The sequence below is a fragment of the Dreissena polymorpha genome, chromosome 2 (assembly GCF_020536995.1).
Source record: "Dreissena polymorpha isolate Duluth1 chromosome 2, UMN_Dpol_1.0, whole genome shotgun sequence".
In the NCBI taxonomy this organism is placed as follows: Eukaryota; Metazoa; Mollusca; class Bivalvia; order Myida; family Dreissenidae; genus Dreissena; species Dreissena polymorpha.
In genome coordinates this window covers 106,149,384-106,175,721 of record NC_068356.1, presented here as the reverse complement: position 1 = coordinate 106,175,721, position 26,338 = coordinate 106,149,384, and the positions used below count along the sequence as shown (strand labels likewise).

The following is a 26,338-nucleotide window of genomic DNA, read 5'->3' as shown; positions in this document are numbered from 1 at the left end:
GTACTGCCCTTGGAATTTGTTCACGTCATTATGTCATTATGGATTTTTGTGACGTCATACGACCGACTTTCCCAGTTGTAATCTACATGCATAGGTCATTGGGTTTATAATGTTCCATTTTATTTATATTTTCTCTCTGATAGGCGTTTCTTGTTTGATTTAATTATTTTTAATTTGTTTAGCAGTCACATAAACAACCAAGCTATGTAATATGGAATTTTTACACCCATTATTGCTGCTTCTTCCTGTATTTGCGCGATGATTATCTGAGATATTAACTCTATGATTCTACATTCTCAAATCTTTTCTATAAAGAAGGAATGTAGTTGTCAAGAAGACCTACACGTTAAAAAGAGAAATGTACGTCGAAGTACAAAAATTGTACGTCGACATGAATATAAAATACACTTCGAAGTATATATTTGTACGTCAAAGTACAATTTGTACTTCGACATACATGTTTGTACTTCTACGTACACATTTTCTGAACAGCCAATCAAAACACTAGTCTCTTGAGCCGCTTTTCCTTCAGATTTATTCATAATAAATGTTTAAAATCTCTTTTTTAGTTGAGGACAAAATGAATAAAAATATCAGAATGGCAAAAAAACAACACAGAAGTTTCAAGTATTTAATGCATTGAAATAGATTATATACAAATTTGAAGAAGATTCAATTGTTACCATTTTAAAATTAAAATTATTCACCATATTGTGTGTATGAAATGATCATGCGGGGCGGAGTATCACGACCGTCCAGCGCATTACTGTGTAGGAAATTCCCAACGGTAACCAGTTACCAATATAAAGAAGTGAAACTCCAGCTGCTGGAGCAGTATTGAATTTTCATTAAAAACAATTAGTTGGTCCTTTATTTAAGGCAAGTGACCGATTGCCCAAACAGTACAAAACAGCACAATACAAACCAACATAAACACAAAATATGAATAAAGCTGGGGTCACCGCCTTGGAACGGTCAATGCAAAGCATTGGGGGTTTAAACCTGGTTATAGAGCGCTCAACCTCACACTTGGCCCAGCAATATTCATAATACATTCAAGTGTAAATAAAATTTAACGTCATAGCATTGTAACTCAAATTAAACAATAATAAAAGGGAATTAAAACGCATTCAATTTAATTACTATTTAATTACTCAATTGCATTGAAGATACAAGAGTAACAGAATTACAACTTTTTGACGAACGATCAAATAAAACTATTAACAATTGTCAACTACATTCCTTCTTTATAGAAAAGATTTGAGAATGTAGAATCATAGAGTTAATATCTCAGATAATCATCGCGCAAATACAGGAAGAAGCAGCAATAATGGGTGTAAAAATTCCATATTACATAGCTTGGTTGTTTATGTGACTGCTAAACAAATTAAAAATAATTAAATCAAACAAGAAACGCCTATCAGAGAGAAAATATAAATAACATGGAACGTTATAAACCCAATGACCTATGCATGTAGATTACAACTGGGAAAGTCGGTCGTATGACGTCACAAAAAGCATTAATGGGATAAATAATGTATTATAAACTCCCCGTTGGTCGTATTTTGTGATAACCATAACTAGCATAAGTCAGAGTTTATTCCGCCACGCCAGGTCAATAAATACGCACAATATCTATGAGTTAGCGGTCAATAGTCGCATAATTTGGTATAAATTATAATAATAATAATGTTTAATAAATACGCACATTTTCTATGAGTAAGCGGTCGATAGTCGCATAATTCGGTATAAATAATAATAATAATAATGTTCAATGTCAAAAATCTCTAAAAGCAACAGACGTAAGGTGTCTTCTGATTGGCTAACACTCAAGGGTCGGTGAAAATTGTACGTCGATGTACATTTCTCGTTCTACTTAGCAGGTCTTGTACTCTTTCGACGTCATGGTACGTCATATAGACACTAAGTACTGGTCCTACCCAGGAAACAATTTGTTTCATCAAATGTCTCAATTCAACTTGACAGCTTGCTAAAGCAGTTGCATTTAGCATACAGTACACTGATTTAACATAATCAAAATCATGTGATGTGTCAAATCAATTTGATTGACAAATTTGACAGAATTTTTTTTTAATCCAATAAGTTTTAGACTGTCAAATAAACACACACTACGTATTGAAAGCCATACCTGGAGCTTTCGTCTGTATATCACTGACTTAATCAGAAGAATGATTTCTACTGTTGGGAAACGTTAACACCACTAATTGTCTTCTTATTTATTATCAATGTATAATTATGTGTAACAGCATAACAACATACTTGATTCGCAATTAAAATATTTAATAAATACAGGTATCTTGCAGGTTTCTAATTTTCTTTCCCAAACTATTGTTGAATAGTTTAAATTTTGTCGCCACTAAAAAACTAGCCATTTTGTAGCAATTCTAAAATCACAGTCTAAACTGCATAAACTTAGCTCTATAGTTACAATTTGAATGCAAATATTAGAATGCATCATGCTATATCATCCATATTTTTTTATTTAAACATTCAAATAACACATAACACAGTACATATATAAAAAGGTATGTGGTATTGTGTGGAGATACAAAACACTCCACATCATTTATTTGCACATAAAATAATAGTTACAAAATAAGTAAAACTAAAACACTGTCATCATCCTACATTTCAAGAATTTTTACTTATATGAAATTACAAAGTGGTGTTATTGTATTACCTTTTACTAAATTAACATTGCTGGTTTTGTACTAGCCATAAAACATTTATCATGGATTAACAAGTAACAACCAATTTATTAATTACACAATAGAACGGAAATCATATTAATTGCATTATGCATTTACTAAACAAGCTATTTGCTACTGTTTAGAATTACACTATCTTACTAAAAATGATCACAGGTACTTAGTGCTTTAACATTCTTGTGGTAAGTTTTGTATTACAAGTTTGACAATTATCGGCAGACACTTGCTGATATACAGACAAAAATTGCATGGGAACATATTTTTTCAGCACAATTGCCTTCAAATTGTTAATTTAACAACCCTTTGACATTGTTTGCACATCTGATCTTATTATACAATAGCTGATTTTTGTTTATAGATAGACATATATAGACTTTTCAAAGTTCTATAAAAGTTCACACATGTTCCATCCAAGTAAACAAACAGAACCAATAAAGATCACCACAGATAATAACTGTGTGTATAGCTTGGAAATTTGATAGTTGAGGAATCCCTCCTTTGTTGATTTCTGTAAACCAAAACTGTCAGTTTTGCTGGATAGAATGGCTTGTATGATGCCCAGCTCTTGCCTTCACAGAACATCTTCTAAAAACGGAAAACCAAGAAATGTCTTAACATTTGATCAATAATGCAGACAATTTATAAATGTCTTGTTTTTTTGTTGATTTCGAATCTGGGAGATTTTTTACGTAAGATTGTGGTACGAAAATCCAACGGTATCGGATTTTGTGGTTTTAGGCCTAAACTTATTATAGTGATATGTAACCTTTCGGGGATATCGGTAAAGTGCGAGCAGACGAGGTGTAAATACGTTAAAAAATAAAGCTAAAAGACTAAAAAGTTAGATCGGAATATCTTTAAATTTTGTGAATAAATGTGTTTCTGGTGGATAACAACGACAACTTGCCAGAATATTGCTCATGATCACACGTAAAACTTCTTTCTGAGACATTGTGTACACACCGGTCTTACTGACAATAACGTAGTGACGTCATCATCTATGTATAGAATGATATTCTGACAAATAAACAGTAGGGTGTCGGTATTGATATACCGCGAGAATACTGGAAGAATAGAGATGCCAACTATAATGTTTAAAACAAATAATTTATTAACAAGCGTTTGTGATTTGTCAGGATAATAATAACAATAAGATATCGAAAAGATCAAAGCAAATAAATTTGACAGAAATCTGAGATTCGGCAATATATTAAAGACGGGTTATGTTCACGTAAATGTGTTTGGTAAAGACTGTCACTATATGTAGTGAACCAGTCTTCGGCTTATACCCACTGAAGAAGAGCATTCAGGGGAGATAATTTAGTAATGACTTAATTCTGGAACGGTTGCGAAGAAAAAGAAATGATGCGAGAATATTTAGTTCGATTCGCTACACAATTATGATGTCATTGATATAACTTTTCCTGAGGTATGTATTTACATGTGATTAAGCATATGTCAAAGTGTTTTTGATTTGTTCAAGGTCATAAATAGCATCGCGAAAATATATGTCGCGTGGCAAATTTTTTTGAGACGTATCCATATGTGGTATTCCTATGTAATTTTATGTCTAAATTCCCATATGTATGAACGGTCAACGCCCGCTTCGCGGGCTTTTGCCCGTATTATACCGGTAAACAGGCATGGCAACTCGGGTGTTCTCGATGAAAACGGTCTTGTCCATAGGCGCTCGATGTCAATGTTTATATTTATTTTATTTTTTTTTAGTATTATTATTTGGTTTTTAGTTACCCGTAGTTTATTATAATGCAAACACATACTAAATCAATAAAAATCTGCCGACAAAACGTCTGCTTAAAAAAAGTTCGACTATGTACATAGAAATTGACCAGTGTTTCTCAATCTTTCGTCAATAGGCACATAGTGCGTTTTATACTTTGTGTTTATATAATACATTAACACAGGTTCTTTTCAAACTGTGTATTTTCGTCAATATTCCTTGTTGAAAAGTCAAACCATTCCCAATATGTGTACATTTAACAATCTGGAACCCCTGGGATAAATGGGGGTGGCAGGTTGGGTCTGGGGAAAGTCAATATACTTAATTTATTCGCATTCAAAATGATAAGAGTAAGAAAAAACACATGCTTTATTTGTATTATAGGTCACCAGCCTTTAATATGCTTAATATATTCATATTAAAAATGACACGAGTTAGAAGAAACATATATATCGTTTATTTTTTTTGTTATCGCCACTTATTTATTTAATCAAAACATTACTACTCTTAACTAAAGGTGTCACCTTTAAACGTTTGAACGGCCGCGTTTCGTGGTTTGCTCAAAAACCTTTACAAAAACAGTTAACCTTTAAACGCCAGTCTATATCAATAAAATTCGTTTTAGTTCATTACGTTGTGACGTTTCAAAGCTTTTTAACAGCTGCCAGGGCCCTCGTTTGGCATTCTTTACTGCCGAATATTCTGTGGCTTCCCCCATGAAAGAAGTATACTTTTTTCCCCTATTTCAGCTATAAATCCCCCCTCCATTTTTTTTTAAATGTTAACTTATACCTATGTTGCCTGCTGATATGTTGCTACTAACTTTGATAAATTGTTTATTTATATAAATCATATTAAAATATCGCAATTTTAAGTGCTCAATGGTTGGTGAAAAGATCTTCTAAAATTCCCATTTTCGCCCAAAACGATGCAAAATTCCCCCCTCTAAGGTCCCCGGCCCCAATCCCCCAAAGTGTAGAGAGGGCCCTTGCTGCTGAAAAAGACTCGTATTAAAAACTATTTGTATCCTGTGCGCCAGATGGCCCTTATTCACAATACCGTAAGCATAGCAATACACCATGTATGGACTAGACCTCTTGAATATTTAACGCGCATCATCATGAAATTCCTGGCTTTTGTTGCATGAGAATGCCCCGAATCCTCTTGAGCATTTAACGCGCGTCGGCCCGAGGAAATATTCACAACGTTTATTCATCGCCATTCATTTCTCGAGATATGGCGAACAATCTCCGTATAGGAACATTTTACTAAAATTTAAGTATGCGTCTTTTGATATGCATCGTGTTATAAGTAGAACGTTAAAAAATGTAAAACTGGTTTACTCTTGTTTAAGGAATGTTGGTAAATAATTCACATTCGTGTCAAAATATTACGGCATGTAAGTACACAAATTGTAACCCATTGGTTAGACCAGTGCTCCAGCTAGGCCTAAATCGAAGGGCGCCGCGCCCTGCCCTCCCGAACCTCCGCCCTGCCCCCCCGAACCCCCGCCCTGCCCCCCCCCCCTCTCTCAAAAAAAAATAAATTTTTTTTTTTTTCTTTGTACATATGATTATTCATAAATCTCTAATTTCATTGTAATTATTTTAATCCTCATTGTAGACATTATATTTGAATGGTTTAATAATAATGGGAATAATACAATTATTTATAACATATAAATTAACATGCAATAGGAGGCATTCCAGAAACATCCGCGCGCTCGAACAAAATACTGTGCGTCGAAAGTGCCCTTTTGACAATATACTGCGCGTCGAAAGTGCCCTTTTCACAAAAAAGCCCCCCTGCCCTTTTCAAATCCTAGCTGGAGCACTGGGTTAGACAACTATGAGAACAGTTGGTTTTAGTATGACATCATGTGCGAATGGGATATGCATTAAATATAATATTCGAAAATAAGTACTACTTTCAGTTTGAAGAAGTGATGGCACTGATGCGTGATGATTTTAAAACGGACATAGGGATACCGTTTAAACGGTAACGTTTCGTTTATTTCATTTCGTTTAAACGTTTAGAAAAATCTATAAATGTGACACCCTTACTCTTAACTAGAACATCAGTTATAGACATAAACAAACCTTTTCATTAAGTAGGTACATGTAATAGCTTGTTATGTAGCAAACATATGGTTATAGTAGAAACATAATCAATTTATTTATATGTTCTTGTTTGTTATTGAATCAGGCTCAAATATTGACAACAACAAAAGGGTCCAGTGGCTGAATGGGAAACCGTTCCCCATAGCCTAAGGCCTAAAGCATGTATATTTTGTATAAAACATTGTACAGTAGACATTTACAATGTTTCTTTTAATAATACTGAAGTTGTTAAAATGATGTACCACACTCGGCATTGAAAACAACACTTCTGTGTGTGTTCAGATTGAATTTCGGTGAATGTGGAAGTGAGCAATAAGCAGATTTGCAATTCATTACAACCAGCCTAAGGTAATTGTGGCTGCTGTTATGTAAATGCAAGTCTGTTGTAATCATCATATTGTAATCATACATGTATTGTGTGTTAAAATGCAAGGAGGATAATCACAGGTGGATAGAAGGAGGATAATCACATACGGAGGATGCAAGGAGGATAATCTCATACGGAGGATGCAAGGAGGATAATCTCATACGGAGGATGCAAGGAGGATAATCACAGGAAGAGGATAATCACAGGAGGAGGATAATCACAGGAAGAGGATAATCACAGGAGGAGCATAATCACAGGAGGAGGATAATCACAGGAGGAGGATAATCACAGGAGGAGGATAATCACAGGAGGAGGATAATCACAGGAGGAGGATGCAAGGAGGATAATCACAGGAGGAGGATGCAAGGAGGATAATCACAGGAGGGGGATGCAAGGAGGATAATCACAGGAGGGGGATGCAAGGAGTATAATCAGAGAATAAGAATGCAAGGAGGATAATCACAGGAGGATGCAAGGAGGATAATTATAGTAGGAGGATGCAATGAGGATAATCACAGTAGGAGGATGCAAGGCGGATAATCATATGAGGAGGATTCTAGGAGGATGCAAGGAGGATTATCACAGGGTCACTGAGTGTACATGATGCAGGAAGATGCTGATATTTCATTCCGCTGACAGAAATTAAGAGCCTGACCCAACATAGTTAAAGCAGAATACTAATAAAATAAAAAACAGAAGCATACCAATTCTCGAATTCACAGTTAATGAGATACATCAACATCAAATTTACCAAATAACAATGATGACAGAATATATTCTTTTACAATAAAAATGTTCTAAAACATTAAATGTGTAAACATTCTGTGTAGTTATCATAGTATTTTTATGCCCGCCTTCGAAGAAGAGGGGGTATATTGCTTTGCTCATGTCGGTCTGTCTGTCTGTCTGTCGGTCGGCCCGTCCACCAGGTGGTTGTCAGACGATAACTCAAGAACGCATGGGCCTAGGATCATGAAACTTCATAGGTACATTGATCATGACTCGCATATGACCCTATTGATTTTGAGGTCACTAGGTCAAAGGTCACAGGTGAAGGTCACAGTTACTGGAAATAGGCATTTTAAGGATTTAGCATGGTTCAAACAAGGGAAACAACTACCGTTTATGCATGTTCTTTTTTGTTACAGCATTTGCCTCCCTTGTAATATATTTAAATTTTACCAAATGTAAGCCTAACTGCATTTTTGTAATGCATTGTATCCACCACAACAACCACCACGACCACCACCACCGCCACCACCACCGTCTCCACCACGACAACCACCACCACGACCGCCACCAACACCACCACCGCCACCACCACCACAATCACCACCACCGCCATTGTTCACAGTGACAAAAAAGTATTCACACAATGGCTGCTACTACAACTTATAGCCCATATAGGGGGGCATGCATGTTTTACAAACAGCCCTTGTTGCTTCTTTCTTCGTACAGGAACTAGCATTAAGGAGAAGATGCCTGTGTGAAGGTGTTACCTCTTCATGGCAATACAATACAATACAAATCTGAAATTGTGTTTGTTTCTTCCGCAGTCCTGCATATGTATTTTCTATTACTGTTTGTTAATGGTGTTGTGTATGGTTATTGGCCTTTTCTTGTGTTAATTTCAAATTAATTTAAGAACTGTGCATGAATATTTTTAGAAAATTGTGGTAGAGTTAGTTAGTTGTTGCAGTGAGGGTCTGAAATTTGTTAATGACATTTAAAGGAGTGTGTTCACAGATCGATGATTTTTTATGCCACATATATCAAACATAAAAGGATACTGTATGAACGTGAGTTAAATACATGTATACATACAATTAAAATAGGTGGGTACGCAGTGTTTAAAAATATGTGCGAACTAAAACGAAAATAAAGTTGCTAATACCGAATTGGAACTTAAGTATCAAGAAATACATGTACATGTAAGCAAATATTGTAAGTTCAATATTTTTTTTCATGAGTTATTTCTCTATGAAGTGTTGTGCAATAATTATACAAACTTTCATTTCTACTGAATTGAAAAGGTAGCTTTATTGTATTTTGATGATAAAAAGTCCTTACACATGTTTCCTATTCCAACCACTTTGAACTTGTATAGCCAATATCTGTGACAAAGCCCACTCCTCGAGCATTACTTGTATGTGACAGCCTTTTGTATTATGTATTGTTTTTTTTTATAATTCATGCAAGCACTATAGATAAATTATGCATATATTTTTGCTATAGTGAATCACTGTTGTGTCTTGATTATGTATTTATGAGTTTGTCTTTTAAACTTTAAAAACGTATTTGCTCACTTATTGCAATGTTGTAAAACATAATGATCCGATGATTTGTAACCGAATAAATAATAATACATTAAGCAATTTGTTTAAGTTTACTTAAGTAAGATCATTTTGAACAATTACATATTAAATTTTTGCAACATTCCACTACATGTATCAGTATGTGTAACATCACTACGGTACATAATATGACTATACACTAGCATGTGGTCCTTTATTTATTGCAAGTGATCAATGGCCAAAACCGCACTGCACGATACAAAAAACAGCATTACACAATACATAACAACATGCAAACATAATCAAATAAAGTGGGGTCACCGCGTACCGGCATGTGCTTTTTCTAGCTCTTGTCATTTTGCATGTAAATAAATGAAGTATATTTACTGCTCGCGACATAAAACACAATTAAACGATAAGTTTCTTCTAAACTCTTGTTATTTTGCATATGAATAAATTAAGTATAATTGACTGCTGGCACCGTGAAACACAATTAAAGAATTGCTTCTAATATCTTTTGTCATTGTGCAGGTGAATAAATGAATTATATTTACAGCTGGCCTCGTGATACACAATTAAAGCATGTGTTTTTCTAGCTCTTGTCATTTTGCATTTGAATAAATTGAGTAAATTGACTGCTGGCCTCGTGAAACACAATTAAACGATATGTTTCTTCTAACTCTTGTCATTTTTCCATTCGAATAAATGACGTATATTTACTGCTGGCCTCGTGAAACACAGTTAAAGTTTGTGTTTTTCTAGATCTTGTCACTTTGCATTTTGAAAAAATGAAGTAAATTAACTGCTGGCCTCGTGAAACACTATTAAAGCAATTTTTCTAACTCTTGTCATTTTTGGACTCAGATGTTCAATGCAAACGACAGGTTTTTTTCAAACTCTTGTCATTTTGCATGTAAATATATAAAGTATATTGACCGCTCGTGACCGAAAACACAGTAAAAGCACGTGTTTCTTTCTAACTCTTGTCATTTTTCTTGTGAATAAATTATGGTTTATTGACTGCTTGCACCGTTAAACACTATTAAAGCTTTTTTTTTCTAATTCTTGTCATTTTTGGACTCAGATGTTCAATGCAAAAGACAGTTTTTTTCTAACTCTTGTCATTTTGCATGTAAATATATAAAGTATATTGACCGCTCGTGACCGACAACACAGTTAAAGCACGTGTTTCTTTCTAACTCTTGTCATTTTTCTTGTGAATAAATTAAGGTTTATTGACTGCTTGCACCGTGAAACACTATTAAAGCAATTTTTTTCTAACTCTTGTCATTTTTAGCATACGTGCGTTTACGCACCTATGCTTATGGTATATACCACATTTCAAAAATCCACATCGATTGGTTACCCTTTATGAAGCCTTACCTGATCAAAAATCAGACGAAATATCTATTTAATTTAGTATATGGTCATTCTTACAATTTTTTTTTTGGAAACGTTTTTCTAACGTTTTCTTCCAAGAATATTGCTGACACCGTTTTTAGTGAATTTTTCTAAGACCGTTTTATGTCAAAAAATCTTCTTATAACCTAAAACAAATTTCGTTCGTAAAACAATTCTATCTGCACTATAAATCTCAATCTCCTACGCAGTGGCCTCCCTTATACTAGAAGTTACTGAACGGGCGAAGCAAGGGAAGTAACTGCTGTGAGGAGTTTCTATAAAAATCTGCATTCAGAAATCTGTATTCAGAACTCAATCTGTTGTGCACGTCTGCATCTAACGCTTACCACAAGTTTTACGACAAATTCTTGACGCAGACGAATAGGGTAGCATCTATTTTCATTTGTGAAAACAATAGTTCTATACAGATCTGTCCGTGCTTAAATTTTGAAAGGCTTGGGTAATTATTTTTCATAAGCGTTTCAAACACTGATGTAAATGGAAAGATTATCTATTTAAATATGCGGTAATTGTTTGAAATTATTGATTTGAGAAATTCGCGGATGGCGATATCGAACTACATTATACCACGTGACGCCATTCTTCCCTGTATCTTGCACCTATGCTTTTTAGGTGACAATATACTAAAAGATTTCCTACACAAATTCAATGTGAAAGCAATAACTTTAACTAAAAATAAAGTCAAACTTTTGCGCATAGACATCCCCATAACCATACCTTTTCTTAAAGAGCATTCCAAGACGCAATGATTTAAACAATAAAAAAGGGGGGTCATACGTTATGCAAGAAAGAACTCGACGCGAATCAGCGGTCACTGTTTTATGGCCATCTATTTACCGGCTTCGTACCAGTTGAGAAGGGTTTCCCGCCATCTGTCAAAGTCTCATGTAGTCTCCAACCTTCAAGCAAAAGAGTGAATTTCTGTTAAACATCAATGTTTTCCCTACCACTTGCACAAAGAATCATTCTAAAATAAAGCCATGGCAAGTGCCCCTACAGAGAATTGTGTCTTCTTATAAATGATGTTCATGTTTTTAGAGAGTATAGCATTGCACTCCAAAATATTTTAGTATATTGTAACCTTAACGCCATCGGCGCTCTCGTTGGACTCAGATGTTCAATGCAAACGAATTTGCGACATCCTTTGCGACATCCTTTGCGACAAATTCGCTTAGTTCCAGTTACCCAGAATTCATTTCGATTTCACAAAATGATTATTCATGACAGCTACGTCATGCTTCCGACGCTTACCGTCAATCGTGATACATCGGCTATCTCGGATTCCTCCGTAAGATAGGCAAATAAAATATGAAATAAATCGTCTGCTTTTCCAGAGTGGCTTACAATGTGTACACACCGGTCTTACTGACATAAGAATAACGTAGTGACGTCACCATCTATGAATAGAATGGAGTGGCTTACCGTATCCAATCTCGTGTTCGCCCGTAAATGTTCGGATATTTCGCGGGAGATATAAATGGAATTATTTGTGGCCACAAAAAAATAAAAACGAGCATTTTGTATCTCGTTAAATCAATGCTACCAGACAACATCGAACGTTGAAATTTAGCATTTTGCTAAATGGAACATTGATTGTTTTATGGGTTAGCTTTATTTAACGAAATATTCGATATTTTTGAGCGTGATTGTTACTTTAACATTTAATTTTAAGCAAGGTGCGTGTGACGTCTTCAAACAGACAGGCACAGGAATAGATTATTTACGTCACAGCCTTTCTCCTATTCGGTGGAGAGGAAAATGGCGTCAAGCAAGGTGAAAACGTCCCAACAGGTAAATTTACTTGCGTTTTCCTGTTTACATCACACTCATATTCGATATTTAAATTTTCGTCAACGAATAAAAAGTATTCCATACGTTTATTTAGTACTTCTGTCGTGAAAATCTCGTTACGATAATTTGTCGACAATTTTCATCGCTTGTCGAAATTAAGGTTCATGTAGAGGCTTCATTTTGAAAAATGTGGGACCCCTAGCATTCAACTCAAATTTGACTAAAGGAAGAGTGCCACATTGATAATGTATACATATTAGCTGAAATAATTCGCGTTCAGAATAAGTCTGCCAAAGCAAAAATCATCAAAAGACTCTCAGGCGGCAATTTATATTGACTAGTATACATATGCTATCTTCTCGTCCTTTCGTGCCTCTTAACTATTTTTACCGCGCATGCGCATACACTGGCTGGTATTTTTAGCATTGTTTAACTTTTATTTCGTCATTAAAATACTATATTAAAACGAAACACAAAGAAAACAGTATTTGTTTACATATTTGCTAAATATTTACCTCGTTAAGGTGAAGGTCAATGATCTGTATCATGCAGAAGAATTTTCTCATTGGATTCGTGCTCTTTCTTGACCGCGTTCTAAATGGGGCACCATGTGGGGAATTTTCTTATAAATCACATATTTAAATGGCTATTTTCTTCGACACACTGGCACGTGTATAACTCGATATTGGCGTTTTATTTTATAATATAATATTCCATCCGAGAGCAGGTATGTAATGATTTTAATCAACTAATTAATTGTGTTTTAAATTTAATCTTCTTTTTACACTTAAAAATAACATATATAAACGAAACTTTTAACATTGTAAGTAACACAATTGACCCATGTCTGATTAGCTGCACAACTAAACTTCACAATGAGGGCATACGAAACGGTCGTTTCTCCTTACAACGCGCGTTTTCGTGCAGAATTTTAGGTGCACCCAGTGGCTGCAAATGGCGCACTCGCCCCACGTGAGGATTTTTAAGAACGTCGAGTCGGGCAGGTTTGGTGGCGATATCATCCTGCAGACGCAGCACAGGTCTTTTTCTTCCGGCTCGAACTCCATCTCAGAATCACTGCACAATGCGTCTTTTGCTGTGGCGGTAGACTTGTTTTGGGATTGAGATTCCGATAGGCGCTTTCTGCAGGTTTTGCCTTTTTTCGTCGATGTTGTTGTTGCATGCGTTGAGGTTGTTGATGTACTGGGAGTTGCGTTTTCTTTATCGTATGTTTGCAGCTCCTCAGCATATGCTTCTTCTGTAATAGCCTTCCCCCCTGGCTTGGGTTTTGTGTTTTTGGCTTTAGGTTGCTTAGAGGCCTGGCAGACGCATGTAAACTTTTTTTCAGCCTTCAACAAGAGGTACTTTTCAACTGCTTCTTTTCCGGATTTAATTGCCATAATTTTGAACAGGGGTGATGTCTCTCGGAAGGCTTCGCTTGGATAAAGCTTATCTGCAGGAACAACCTCTGGGCAGCATGGGAAAATGCCAGTTTTTCGGAAGCCTGCGACTATGTTGGCTGGAACCATGGCCTTTAGATACGCTTTGCAAGCAATTTTCGCCATCATATATTTCGTGACAGTTTCACCAATGTGCTCCTGCATAAACTTGGCACATTCACGGTAGTAATATGATTTGAATGGGCCGAAAATCGACACGTCCAGAGGCTGCAGGATGTGCGATGTGTGGGCAGGCAAAACAAAGAGGATGATATTCTCTGCTTTGGCCCATTCAGTAAGTTGCCTGGAAACATGCGAGGAGTGGCCGTCGTAAATGACAAGTATCGGCGCTTGGTCCGTTGAACCCCTGCATACATTCGGGAGGAAATGGTCCTTCAAATAATGCTGGAATATTTCGGCATTTGACCAGCCACTTTCGGACATTGTGAATTTCGAACCAGGTGACGAGCCGTTCATTAGTTCAGGGTTGCTTCGTTTCCCTTTGAAGACGAAAAATGGTGGTATATGATTACCGGCTGCGTTAGCGCATGCGATTAATGTCGTGGTTGTTGAGCGGGGCGAGGTAACAGCCTGCGGCTTACTGCCAGTGGCAGCGATGACATTAGGGGGCCTGTGTTCGGGTTGAATCCCGGTTTCATCTATGTTGTAGATGAGATGAGGTTTGTCGGTCAGATTGTGTTTCTCCACTACTTCCCCGAGGTTTTTGAAGTAGCTTTCAACGATCTCCGGCGTTGAGTTTTTCGCACGGCCACTATCCAGGGCGCGTGGTTTTATGGAAGAGAGCCTGCCTGTCCATCTCTTTAGAAAGCCATACAACCAATTTATACTTAATGGCTTGTTGGTAGGGCGTTTCCCTAAATGTTCGGCCAGTTCCCCAGCCAGGTGCTGGACCTGTACATTGGTGTAACCATATCCGAGCTGGGACATGCTCTCCAGATGCTCCACCAAACCCGTTTCCTCTTCTTTTGAAAAGATTAACTCGGAGCCCAATCCAATATTAAATGGATCTACTTTCCCTTTTACACGATCTCTTAATGTTTGAATTGGCACATTATATGTCAATGCAGCCCTTTTAACTGGCATCCCGTTCTCCTTTACCGCAGCATATGCATTTTTGAGGGATTCTGGACTGTACCTACGATATTTATGATCCGGTATTTTGGTAGGGTTCGGCTGAAAACAAATATGTGCTCAACTAGACGACAAATAATTGTTTTTCGATCAGATAACTTTTTGATCATATGTTTATTTGTGAATGTATAAAAATGTCAAGAATCAGAATGATTATTTCAATCTGTGATGGATCAATAAACATGGTAAATTTATATTGGGAACTGTCAGATTCTACAATGCGCTAATTGATATTTAATTTATTTGCGCACCATGAGTTGTTCTTCAGTGAGTTACAATACCCCGTCGGGACCCTCAAAGCGCTCCGAAATCAATAGAGCGTTAACTTTGGTACAAATACATAACAAAATGGCTGACACATGTAAACAGAGTTTGGAAACTCATTTTTACTAAGGTGAAAGTGACCTATAAGGCATTCATACCTGATTAAATAATTAGTTAAACGTTAATTTTAGCATTTTATTTACGTGTTGTGGGACATTACCTGTTTAAATCGCATTTTCCACGGCAAAATACACAACAGTTGTAAAAGCTCGATCAACATGCATAGAAACCGGGCACGTGCAGTATTTGGTGACAGCGATAATGACGTATTAAAATGAGCACGAATCCAATGAGAAGACACGAAAGTATGAGAATGAGGCAATATGCTTTTATGGATGTTTTTCCTTCAAACTGCTACCAATTTTGTACATCAACGTACAGTCGGTCGGATAGTTCCGGATCACTAGCGTAAATAATGGTGCTAATATTTTTTAAAGAAAGCAGTTGCTTTCAAAATACTTGGATTGTTGAGGCAAAATATTTCATCTTTCAGGCCATATTAATTTATTAATACTTACCAATACATTTCTGATGCCAATTCGAACTTATTCACTTGCATAAAGTCGGCTAGTTCTGAATCGAGTGCGGTAATTTCGGATCACTCAGACTATTGGGAAGATGTAGGTCAGGGATCATCTCAAAACTTATTTTGGCTGTCAACAATTATTTTGACTGTCAAAACAAATGCATGTATTAAATAAAACATCAGATAGGTTCGTTTGTTTCAGTTAAATAACTGTCTGACAATTTAAAAACATTATAGGGTGTATGTCTGTACACAGAAGAATAAAGCTGTTGGAAAGTATTTATGTTTTGATTTGAAATGGATTCCTTTGTATTATTGGTTATATAAAACAAACACAAATACTCAATACAAGCAATTTATTGAGAAACTCAAGATACCTTCTTGGGAAATAACATAATATGATAACTTTTAACAACAATAGAATCACAATAATGTACAAACTGTATTAAAATATGACATATATGCTTATGACTAGAACATTTTATGTATGACTAGAAAATATTTTTATAACTAATGTCCTAAAAAATAAGAACTTTAAATAAATGTATTTATAACAAGAGATGTGTTTGTCAGGAACACAATGCCCCTTATTTCGCCGCTTTGATTTTTTTTTATCATTTGGTAGGTACAGATAATTATCTCCCTTTAAAGCTTATTACTTCCTTGGATTAGCTTTTTTGACCTTTGACCTTGAACGATGACCTTGACCATTCACCACTCAAAATGTGCAGCTCCATGAGATACACATGCATGCCAAATATCAAGTTTCAATCTTAAATATCGCAAAAGCTTTATAACTAAGGTTAAAGTTTTGGGACAGAATGACAGACAGGCCAAAAACAATATGCCCCAATCATTCGATCCGGGGGCATAAAAATGACAACTGAACATAAACAAGTACCTCTGGAATGCATTTGCTAATAATAGGATAACAATAATGTAAAAATATATAAAAGCATCCATAAAAAAGAAAACATAAACCAGTGCCCCTGGAATAAATTTGCTAAAGAAATAAATAAATAAATAAACAATACTAGATATCAAGTTACTTTTTTGGTAAATAACATAGTATGATAACATGTAACAATAATAGATCACAATAATGTAAAAATAATGTTATAAAAGGATCCAAGAAAAACACAACATAAACCAGTACCAGTGGGATAAAAATGGTAAAGAAATGGAAGACAATACTAGATATCAAGTTAAATTTTTATTTAATAACATATTATGGCAACATTTAACAATAATAAGATCACAATAATGTAAAAATATATAAAAGTATCCGCTTCAGCCTCTTTGCCAATGACTGTACAGAGCACCCGTGCTATTAGGACCCATCAGTCCTACTTGACAATTATCTTAAATGCAAAATCACAGCATAAATACACATTAAAAATAAGGATAAATATTTAAAATATTACCAATCTCCTTCCAGCACTAGTAACATCTTACCAGTATTTATTAATCCATATATTTTTCTATAGTACAGTGGTTTTTATTACTCTGCTATTATACCTTTAAATGTTATAACTTATAACTAAACACATAAACATACAAATAAACCAAGATGCATTCAACAAATGCTAACTGTATGTGTTAGCCTTGGCCTTGTAACTTAGACCTAATGCCTCATAACTGGTTTGCATAATAGATCTCAATCAGATGCAAGAACATGTAAAGTTTGGAGAACCAGGTCCATAAAGTTTCATTTTATTAAAAAGGTTAAAGTTTTAGGGCAGAAAGACAGACGGAATAAACAAAATTCAATCTTATTTTCTGTATTTCTCGACATTGAAGTCACAAAATAGTATTATAATTAAATAATTCCAATGAAACAATATATCAAATTTATGAGAAACTAGGCACTTTTCGTTATATATATATATATATATATATATATATACACACACAAACTTTTGTGGTAGCTAGAGCTTTAAAATATTACTAACACAGTATTTAAACAATAATACACTGTTTTGAGATTTTCCCCAATCAGCTGATCTGTAACTGACATGTACACGAGGTGCAATTTCCATGCTTTTATTTCCATAAATCATAAACATATACTATAATTACTCACAAGAATTTAAACATAATAGTAAATAAACAAATTCATACGAAATGTACAAGCATTTACCAAGGAAATTTGCTTCTAAATCGTCTTTTAATTGTTGACGCATGTTATAGCTAGACGGTGCGACGGTAAAATGACACGACTGTGATAGTTACCAAAGTGTGATTTTCAATGCAAACACCGTTGAAATAAGCAGTTAAACTGTATTATTGCTTGAAATTGATCACATTTTCCAAAAATCACAGTTATATTGATATGGCAATATCTTTTAGACTAATATTTTAATTAAATCATAGAGTTGATTCGGAATTACCCGAGATCCGGAACTACCCGATCGACTGTATCATAACATCCACAAAATCAATCAAAATACAAAGAGATTTTAACACTAAAATATACATTATTTTCAAAAATCTGAATCATGTTTATTCCACGTATTTCGGCGGAAAATTATATAACTAGTGAATGATATCGACATTGACGAGGGCAAGTTACGCTTAAATAGTAAAAAAAGTTTGCATATCTAGAAATATCAAAACTCGAACACATGTCATTTCATCACCATGGGGGCAGACATTTTTAAATTAATAAAATAGAAAGAAACATGCTAAAAACTCACTCATCGCCTAATTGACATTCCATACGGTTGACGATGACAAATGCATTGGATTGTAATCTTTCCATTGATGTTTGCAAACTGCACGATCAGACCTCATAAACACTCAAAAGAATAACTATGTAAGAAGCATTTCACCAATGTTTACAATCGTTGTCGAATCACATATACTTTATTATTGCGCATAAAATAGTACGCTTACAGACTGACAGAAAGATCTAGATTACTCCGTTCAATTCATCACGGTATACTATTCTATTGATAATATATAATAAAACATCGCTTTAACAAACTGAAAGTAGTAATAATTCTTTTAAACGGAGTTTTTAATAACGAAAGTGAAAACAACGGAAGTTGGTTGGATATTCTGTGAGATGCACTTCGGCTCCAGAAAAACAATACAAATTAACTAAAAAGACGTGTGGGGGACAATTTTCAGCTGGAAACTATTTCAAATAGGGTAAGTGATGATATCTCTATGCGGTCATTTCTGTTATTTAGTGCGATCTCTTGCTGATTAATGTTAATAGTTGTTTTACAAGTTGCCACCAAACTGTCAAAATAAGCATGTGTTATCTCAGGTATGTGTATACACATACCCGGTTTTCTCACCACTGCACGTGGTTTCGACCGATTTGTTTTGCACGTTTTTCTACGGATCACAGCGATGGCCACGCTTTCAAATGGGTATAAGGAATCGAAATATAAAATCAATCGTTTTGCCAATTTCTTTATATTCCTTTACAATTTTATATGTCGTCTGCAATCTATTTCAATTTGAGATGGTTTAAAATTTGCAATTTGGTTGAGAGGTAAATAACAAAATTGTTAAGCCTTTGAAATAGAATTGTGACTCTTATTATCCACCATACCTGGATTGTTAAAAAGTAGTTACGTTTTAGTTATTTTTAGAACTATGTTTAGGATATTTATCCAAAAAAGGCAGTTGAATAAAAACTCATTTGTTGTTTTATGACAATAATTTTCTGTGAAATGTTGCTAACTTGACCTTGTATATGTATATAGCTTTGTATTTATTCAACTTAAGGTAGTGCATATCATTCCTAACTTTAGATTGAGATTTTGTAAATTAGTGTAAAAAAGTATTGGTTTTAAACCAAAATACGAATAAAGCACACAAATATTGAATGTCAAAAATGTGTTTATGTTATTCTATCCGTCTTTAGCTTTAAAATGATATATAGTTTGACCATATTGTACCACATTCAATGAAGAAAAACCAAAGCAAAGTTTTAATGAATTTTATCCCCCCCATGAACCTTAAAATGGCTGCCGCTGACGATTATTTTGAAATAATTTTTGTTGGAAAAAATAGCTTTTATATGTTCTTCCTTCATTGACATCTTTGATTTTGCTCTTAGTTATCATTCTTTCTTGACCGAACATTCGCCGAACGTTTAACGCTCGTGAACTGTTCGCAAATAGTTGGAAAAATTAAATGGAAGGCTACTTGACACTGAAACTATGGAAGGTCGAATGGGTTGTGTATAACTTACACCAGTCAGCGGCGGTCGCGGTGTTGTTTTCATCTTCAAGGCATATACCTATTTAAAGAGAATTTTATTGGTTTGAGTTTGATACGCTATGCCATGTCCGTTTCAACTCAGTTATTTGATTTTCATTAATTAACCCCAGATTTAGTTGATTTAAACTTTGCCGAAAAGCAAGATAAGGACGTTGATGACAGTTAGTATTGTTTTTAAACCCATGTAAATTTAGGACAGAATGTTAACTATTGTCGTGTTCACTGAGATCGGATCTTGCACTTCACTTTTCAGAATGTCAGTAGGTCATCACAGGGTTCTAACTTCAGTTCACCAGGTTCTTTAATAGTCAGAAGACCTTTAACTTCCTATTTTCTTAAATGAATGTAATGATTAACACTGAGTATCAAAGTCATAACCTAACACGCATACAGATCAGATGAATGCAGTAGAGCTTTGAACAAATAGGTAATCATTTTGAGAGCACCGATAATTACCAGACTTTCTTAATTATAAAGAAGTTATAGAAAAATATTAGTAGTGTCTTTTTGCACTATTCAATAAGTATTTTCACTGTTTACTTTCTTTACATTATATATGATATTAAACATTCCTTTTAGTTTAACAAGCATCAAAACATAAATTATGCTAGGTTGGTGCCAAATCCTGATTCCTGTTATTAAGAATGCTAGCTCAGAAAGTTTGAACATCTGCTTCATTTTAAAATATTACTCATAAATTTTAGTGGCTGTTTGGAGATTTCAATAGCCATTGGTTATTTTGACTACTGGTAAAGCTAACGTAGTGTATGTAAAAGATGCCAAACCTTACACTCTGCTTTTCAACATGCATACTAAATAATTATTAATACCCACATATGAACATTGTAAATGTGGTTTGGACTTAACAAAGCTGAACTTCTGCCTCCCTGTCTCTTCTCTGCACACTCATTGAAAATTAAAATATTTATGAAGTAATATGAAGCATGTGTGTTACAATCCAGGGTTTCTGCTTTTGCTTTCAAAAATTAAAAAAGGCCATTTTTATGCCCCCTTTCAAAGAAAAGGGGGCATATAGTGAACGGACTGTCTGTCCGTCTTTCCGTCGCCCTTATTGTTTAGGTTTCGAAAAATGCTCATAACTTCTATGTCCCTTGAGATATAACCTTCATATTTGGTATGTATGTGTATACGGACAAGGCCTTTCCATACGCACAAAAGTTTTTACCCCTGTGACCTTGACCTTGAACTTAGGGTCCGTGTTTAGGTTTCGAAATCTGCGTTTAGGTTTCGAAAAATGCTCATAACTTCTATGTCCCTTGAAATATAACCTTCATATTCGGTATGCATGTGTATATGGACATGGCCTTTCCATGCGCACAATTTTGACCCCCGTGACCTTGACTTTGAAGTTATAGTCCGCATTTCGGTTTCGAAATCTGCTTTTAGGTTTTGAAAAATGCTCATAACTTCTATGTCCCATGAGATATAACCTTCATATTTGGTATGCATGTGCATACGGACAAGGCCTTTCCATGCGCACACAAATTTCGACACCTGTGACCTTGACCTTGAACTTAGGGTCCGCGTTTATGTTTCAAAATCTGTGTTTAGGTTTCGAAAAATGCTCATAACTTCTATCATGCGTTTATAGGGTCACCATAAGTCATCCTATGGTGACAGCTCTTGTTCTGAGTTGTCTAGGTAGTATTTAGGTAGCTGACAAAAGCAGCTCTGCTGACAGCTGATCAGCCAGTTTTTGGCAGTCACTTACCAGGTTAGATTAAGCCTGTGCAAATATGCCCCAAGGACCTAGCTTGTTATCAGATCCCCAATTAGCCTATTGTTGCTGACCACAGTGAAAACTGAAAGATAATCTATGCTGTCACAGCATCAGTTTCTGCTTGGTTGCACACAAACACTCTCAATTGAAATCTTAACACTATTGATTTTTATCTTTTGACCAGTAATCTTGTAATGATTTGTTTTCCAGAGGTATAATAATAAATATAAATATAACAAACCAAGTAGAACAAAAGATGAAGTTGCGAAATGTGGTTTACTTTGTGTCATTCCAAAAAGAAGCTGACTGTTTAACCTTTGTAGAAATTGTAATATGATCCTTAATAGTTTACTCATGATAAATTAAAATAAGATAAATGAGCTTCACAATGGTGGTTTAGATTTTATCTGGTCATAACATATGATTTATTTGAAGCTATTTCATTTGAGCCATACAAATTATTAAAACCACATAATTGGTTACTAAAATAATTAAATATAGTACATGTATAAACCTTTATGCAACACTTGTCAGGTTTACTATTTGTAATGAAAAAATTGTGTACACGTTACTTCAATACGTGTAAGGTCAAACTGGAGAAGCCTTTACCTTGTTTAATCTTTTAAGTTGAGCTTTTACATTTCCTGCCATGTTTTAAATACACATAAGTGCGCTGTTTGTAGATGTCAGAAAAAATCTCACTATTTTGGGAATGGGGTCACGTTACTTTGGCTTGGGAAAATTAGCTTAGTTATGACTAATTTGGGAAAAATTATTTGTTTTGTTGTTTTTTCTTTAAAAAAATATGTAATAAAAATAATAAAGAACACATGTATGAGCCTTTACGCGTTCAATATTATATTTAATAGTGTTAGAAGACTTAATGTTGAGATTAATGGATAAAAAATCTGTAATTTGGAGTTTCAATTTTCAATCCATTTGGCAAACATATCCTTTTTATCGTTGGGTAAGGGTCCCTTGGACGGCTCAAATTGGAACAAAAAAATTGTTGTTGCACATCTTTGTACGTTTTGCACATTTCAAGGGACCAAGACAGGACAGCTATCGGTATGCCGTCACGCCAGGAGATGAGGGGGGTGGCAAGAAGAAGGGGAAGAAGAAGAAGGACATGGATGAACTGAAACAGGAGCTTACCATGGACGAACACAAGATCCCAGTCACTGAGCTGTACAGTCGACTGAACACTGACCCCAACATGGTAAGTAACTGAGCTGTACAGTGGACTGAACACTGACCCCAACATGGTAAGTGACTGAGCTCTACAGTGGACTGAACACTGACCCCAACATGGTAAGTCACTGAGCTGTACAGTGGACTGAACACCGACCCCAACATGCTTAATCACTGAGCTGTACAGTCGACTGAACACTGACCCCAACATGGTAAATCACTGAGCTGTACAGTTGTCTGAACACTGACCCCAACATGGTAAATCACTGAGCTGTACAGTCGACTGAAGTTAACAGTTTGACGACTGGAAAATTACCAGATACATCCTTGTCAGCATTTAAATAACCGTGTAATGTGGCTAGAATAATCGATACACGCGTCATGCTATTCTCTTATCAGTGGATTATCCATTACCCCATGTGGTGTTTATGGCGATTACTTGTGAAAGTAGGTACCGAGTGCTCTTTTAAAACAGGGAATATTGATACACTGATAGGGAAACCTTGATTTTTTTGGACAATCTCCATTTTCTTTTACTGAAGAATACACTGATCGGAAAATTTCAAGCGCCCCGGGGACTCTGATTTCGAAATTCAAGCGCCCCGGCAAGGGGCGCTTAAATGGCCTGGGGAAGACCCTGGACTGAACACTGACCCCAACATGGTAAGTCACTGAGCTGTACAGTCGACTGAACACTGACCCCAACATGGTAAGTCACTGAGCTGTACAGTCGACTGAACACTGACCCAAACATGGTAAATCACTGAGCTGTACAGACGACTGAATACTGACCCCAACATGGTAAGTCACTGAGCTGTACAGTCGACTGAACACTGACCCCAACATGGTCAATCACTGAGCTGTACAGTCGACTGAACACTGACCCCAACATGGTAAGTCACTGTGCTGTATCGTTGATTGAACAAAGACCCTTGCATGGTTAGTCAAAGATAAGACACGCCTTTTCCTGGCGTATCTACGTGTTAATCCAACCTGTTCCCATAGAAAAAGGGTAAAAAAAGTGAATAATAAATCTCCTTTTTATGAGCGTCTTGTTAGTGTAATATCTCAATTTTATTTCAATTACACCTAACAAAGTATATAACTATAATTTGTAAAATTGCCTATATAATTTAAATTATTATTTTAAGAGTTACCTAAAATGTTTTTCTCAAATTAGAAGCATTCTAGAGCTCAAAAATTCTATTCTTGAATAAGCATTTTTTCCCAAAATCTGGTAAAATCCTGTGCTTGGATTCCCAAAAATCTGTATTTGCTTGTTTAAGCTAATTATATAGAGAATAATGGGTTGGTCACGTGGATGGAGAATGGTTATCTGGCAAGTCATAGGAATTTATCGGGTGAGCCGAAGGCGAACCTGATAAGATCCTCCGACGAGTCAGATAACCATTCTCCATCCACGTCATCAACCTATTATTCTATTTATCCTGTCACATTTTCAGCATTCGTTGAAATGTTTCTAAAATATCTAGATTTCGAGTATTTTGTGTTTAAATATTTAATATGGGAAAACCCACGCGCGAGCAAAAACATTGTGACGTCACGTCATGCAAAGTGCTTAAGCTAGCTTCCATCTTGTTAAACAACACAAAAATCGAGTTAATTGTTATTAACTCAATACACAAAGATGAAATTATGCTCTTTAAATAATAATGTTTAAACAAACAGTACTTTACATCAACCCATACATCAACCCATGCGAAAGACAAAAAAAACTTACAGGACATGAGGTCCTATGACTTTTATAACTTTTTAAATTGCAGGACCTCACCAGATTTTACCGGACCTTGTTCTTCTTTAACCAAATACCAGAGAATACCTTTAATAGAGTTTATTTGTATCATTATTTCGTTCACAATGTTTTACAATTAAATAAACATCATTAAATTGAAGCCATGGCCTGTCCTTTTTCCAAACCTCTTGAAATCCTCTTTCTTCACGTTCTTCTACTTCATAAGCCTTCCACCTCTTTTTATTTTCCTCTGCTCTTTGGTCAATACTCACCTGGCTTTTTCTTATTTCGACAGACTTAGCCCCGTCAAAATAACGTAGCAATGAAAATGCCATTATGAGTCTGACACTGACACACTTTACAGCTAGTACTACAGACGAGCTAGTTCTAGCGTAAATAATAATCAGGCTCAGAAATTAATAGATTAAGACTTTACACAAATAAAAGGTATTGCAAAAACGTAAAACAAATACAATATGAAACAAAATCACCTGATAAAAAATACACGTATTCGCAACCAGTTGAAGTGCTGATTTTCGCTTTCAAAGTTGTCATGGAACAGGCAAAGGTCGTATGGTTCCCCGCTTTCGCTTTATGATCATCACAAGGATTAAAACCAGTAAAATACATGTCAACCAATCAAAAATGTGTTGTGTCGCTTAGGTCACAAAACAACGCGCAGTATTTGACAGGTTCAAAGAATAGCACTACTAGGTCATTGGGGGAGGGAGAGCAGCCAACACCCACCTAATTATACAGTCTTGTGACTGTTTTCTTTTAAAAATGTGTAATCTCTGCACAAACCTGATGTAATCAAATAATTGTGTTGGATTTGTGTCGCTTTTACACAACCTTTATTTTAGTTTTTAATGGGTTTATTGTTCTACCCCGCCCTTTCTAAATCAGGCCAATGGCATTGACCTGGTCTTCTTTATTTTAATACATTTTTTATGAGAGCATGACGTTAGTCCACCATTTACATTTTTCAGTTTTTTAATACAATCATATTTTATGGCATTTCTTACTACAAGAAAGGACGAGGCTGTCCAGTAACCTGGGATTGTTGGCTGCATTGCACCCCCTCCCTTCCTCTTTGACACCCCACCCTTTCTCCTTCAAACTCGAAGAACCATGTCGGACTGGAGTGCACGGTGCAGGGCCTTATACCATTATAAACACCTATTTAGCCCTATCTAGGACAAAGTATTGTCGACCTTGTTGAAAGTACTAATCTTGTACCTTGGAGTACATTAAGGATTACTATAACTGCTATCTTGTGTAGCAATTTCCTTATTTTTGTGAAAACTGCTATTTTATATAGCAAATTGCCTTAATTTTATTATTATTGCATTAACTCATGTTAAAATTGCTATTTTTATAGCAAATATCCTAATTTTTATATTACATTGCTATTTTATATAGCAAATTGCCTCAGTTTTACTGTCTAATTGTTAATTGTTAAAATTGCTACTTTTATAGCAAATATCCTAATTTTTATATTAAATTGCT

General features: G+C 35.3%; 2 protein-coding genes across 16 annotated transcripts in view; one reads left to right on the top strand and one right to left on the bottom strand.

Moving 5' to 3' along the window:
• Positions 1 to 2,549: 2,549 nt before the first annotated feature.
• On the bottom strand, positions 2,550 to 25,418 carry LOC127868382 (uncharacterized). 6 transcript variants are annotated; one of them, XM_052410110.1, is made up of 4 exons: positions 15,540 to 16,291; positions 12,980 to 15,097; positions 11,451 to 11,572; positions 2,550 to 3,314 (listed from the first exon to the last, which is right to left on the bottom strand). In XM_052410110.1, the coding sequence occupies exons 1-2, from the start codon at positions 15,597 to 15,599 to the stop codon at positions 13,328 to 13,330; spliced, it is 1,830 nt and encodes a 609-aa protein (XP_052266070.1). In that variant the 5' UTR covers positions 15,600 to 16,291; the 3' UTR covers positions 2,550 to 3,314; positions 11,451 to 11,572; positions 12,980 to 13,327. The 6 variants fall into 6 exon arrangements, 4 of the variants coding, with proteins under 4 accessions (XP_052266070.1, XP_052266072.1, XP_052266071.1 ...); XM_052410112.1 differs by having other exon boundaries at positions 11,511 to 11,572; XM_052410111.1 differs by having other exon boundaries at positions 11,522 to 11,572.
• LOC127868381 (sodium/potassium-transporting ATPase subunit alpha-like) overlaps positions 12,167 to 26,338 on the top strand; it is a 47,033-nt gene continuing 32,861 nt past the window's right edge. Inside the window, exons 1-2 of one of the 10 annotated variants that reach the window (XM_052410098.1) lie at positions 12,167 to 12,464; positions 22,931 to 23,104. In XM_052410098.1, coding sequence (XP_052266058.1) covers positions 12,432 to 12,464; positions 22,931 to 23,104 — 207 coding nt within the window. In that variant the 5' untranslated portion in view covers positions 12,167 to 12,431. The other 9 variants (XM_052410106.1, XM_052410104.1, XM_052410102.1 and 6 more) reach the window with 9 other exon arrangements.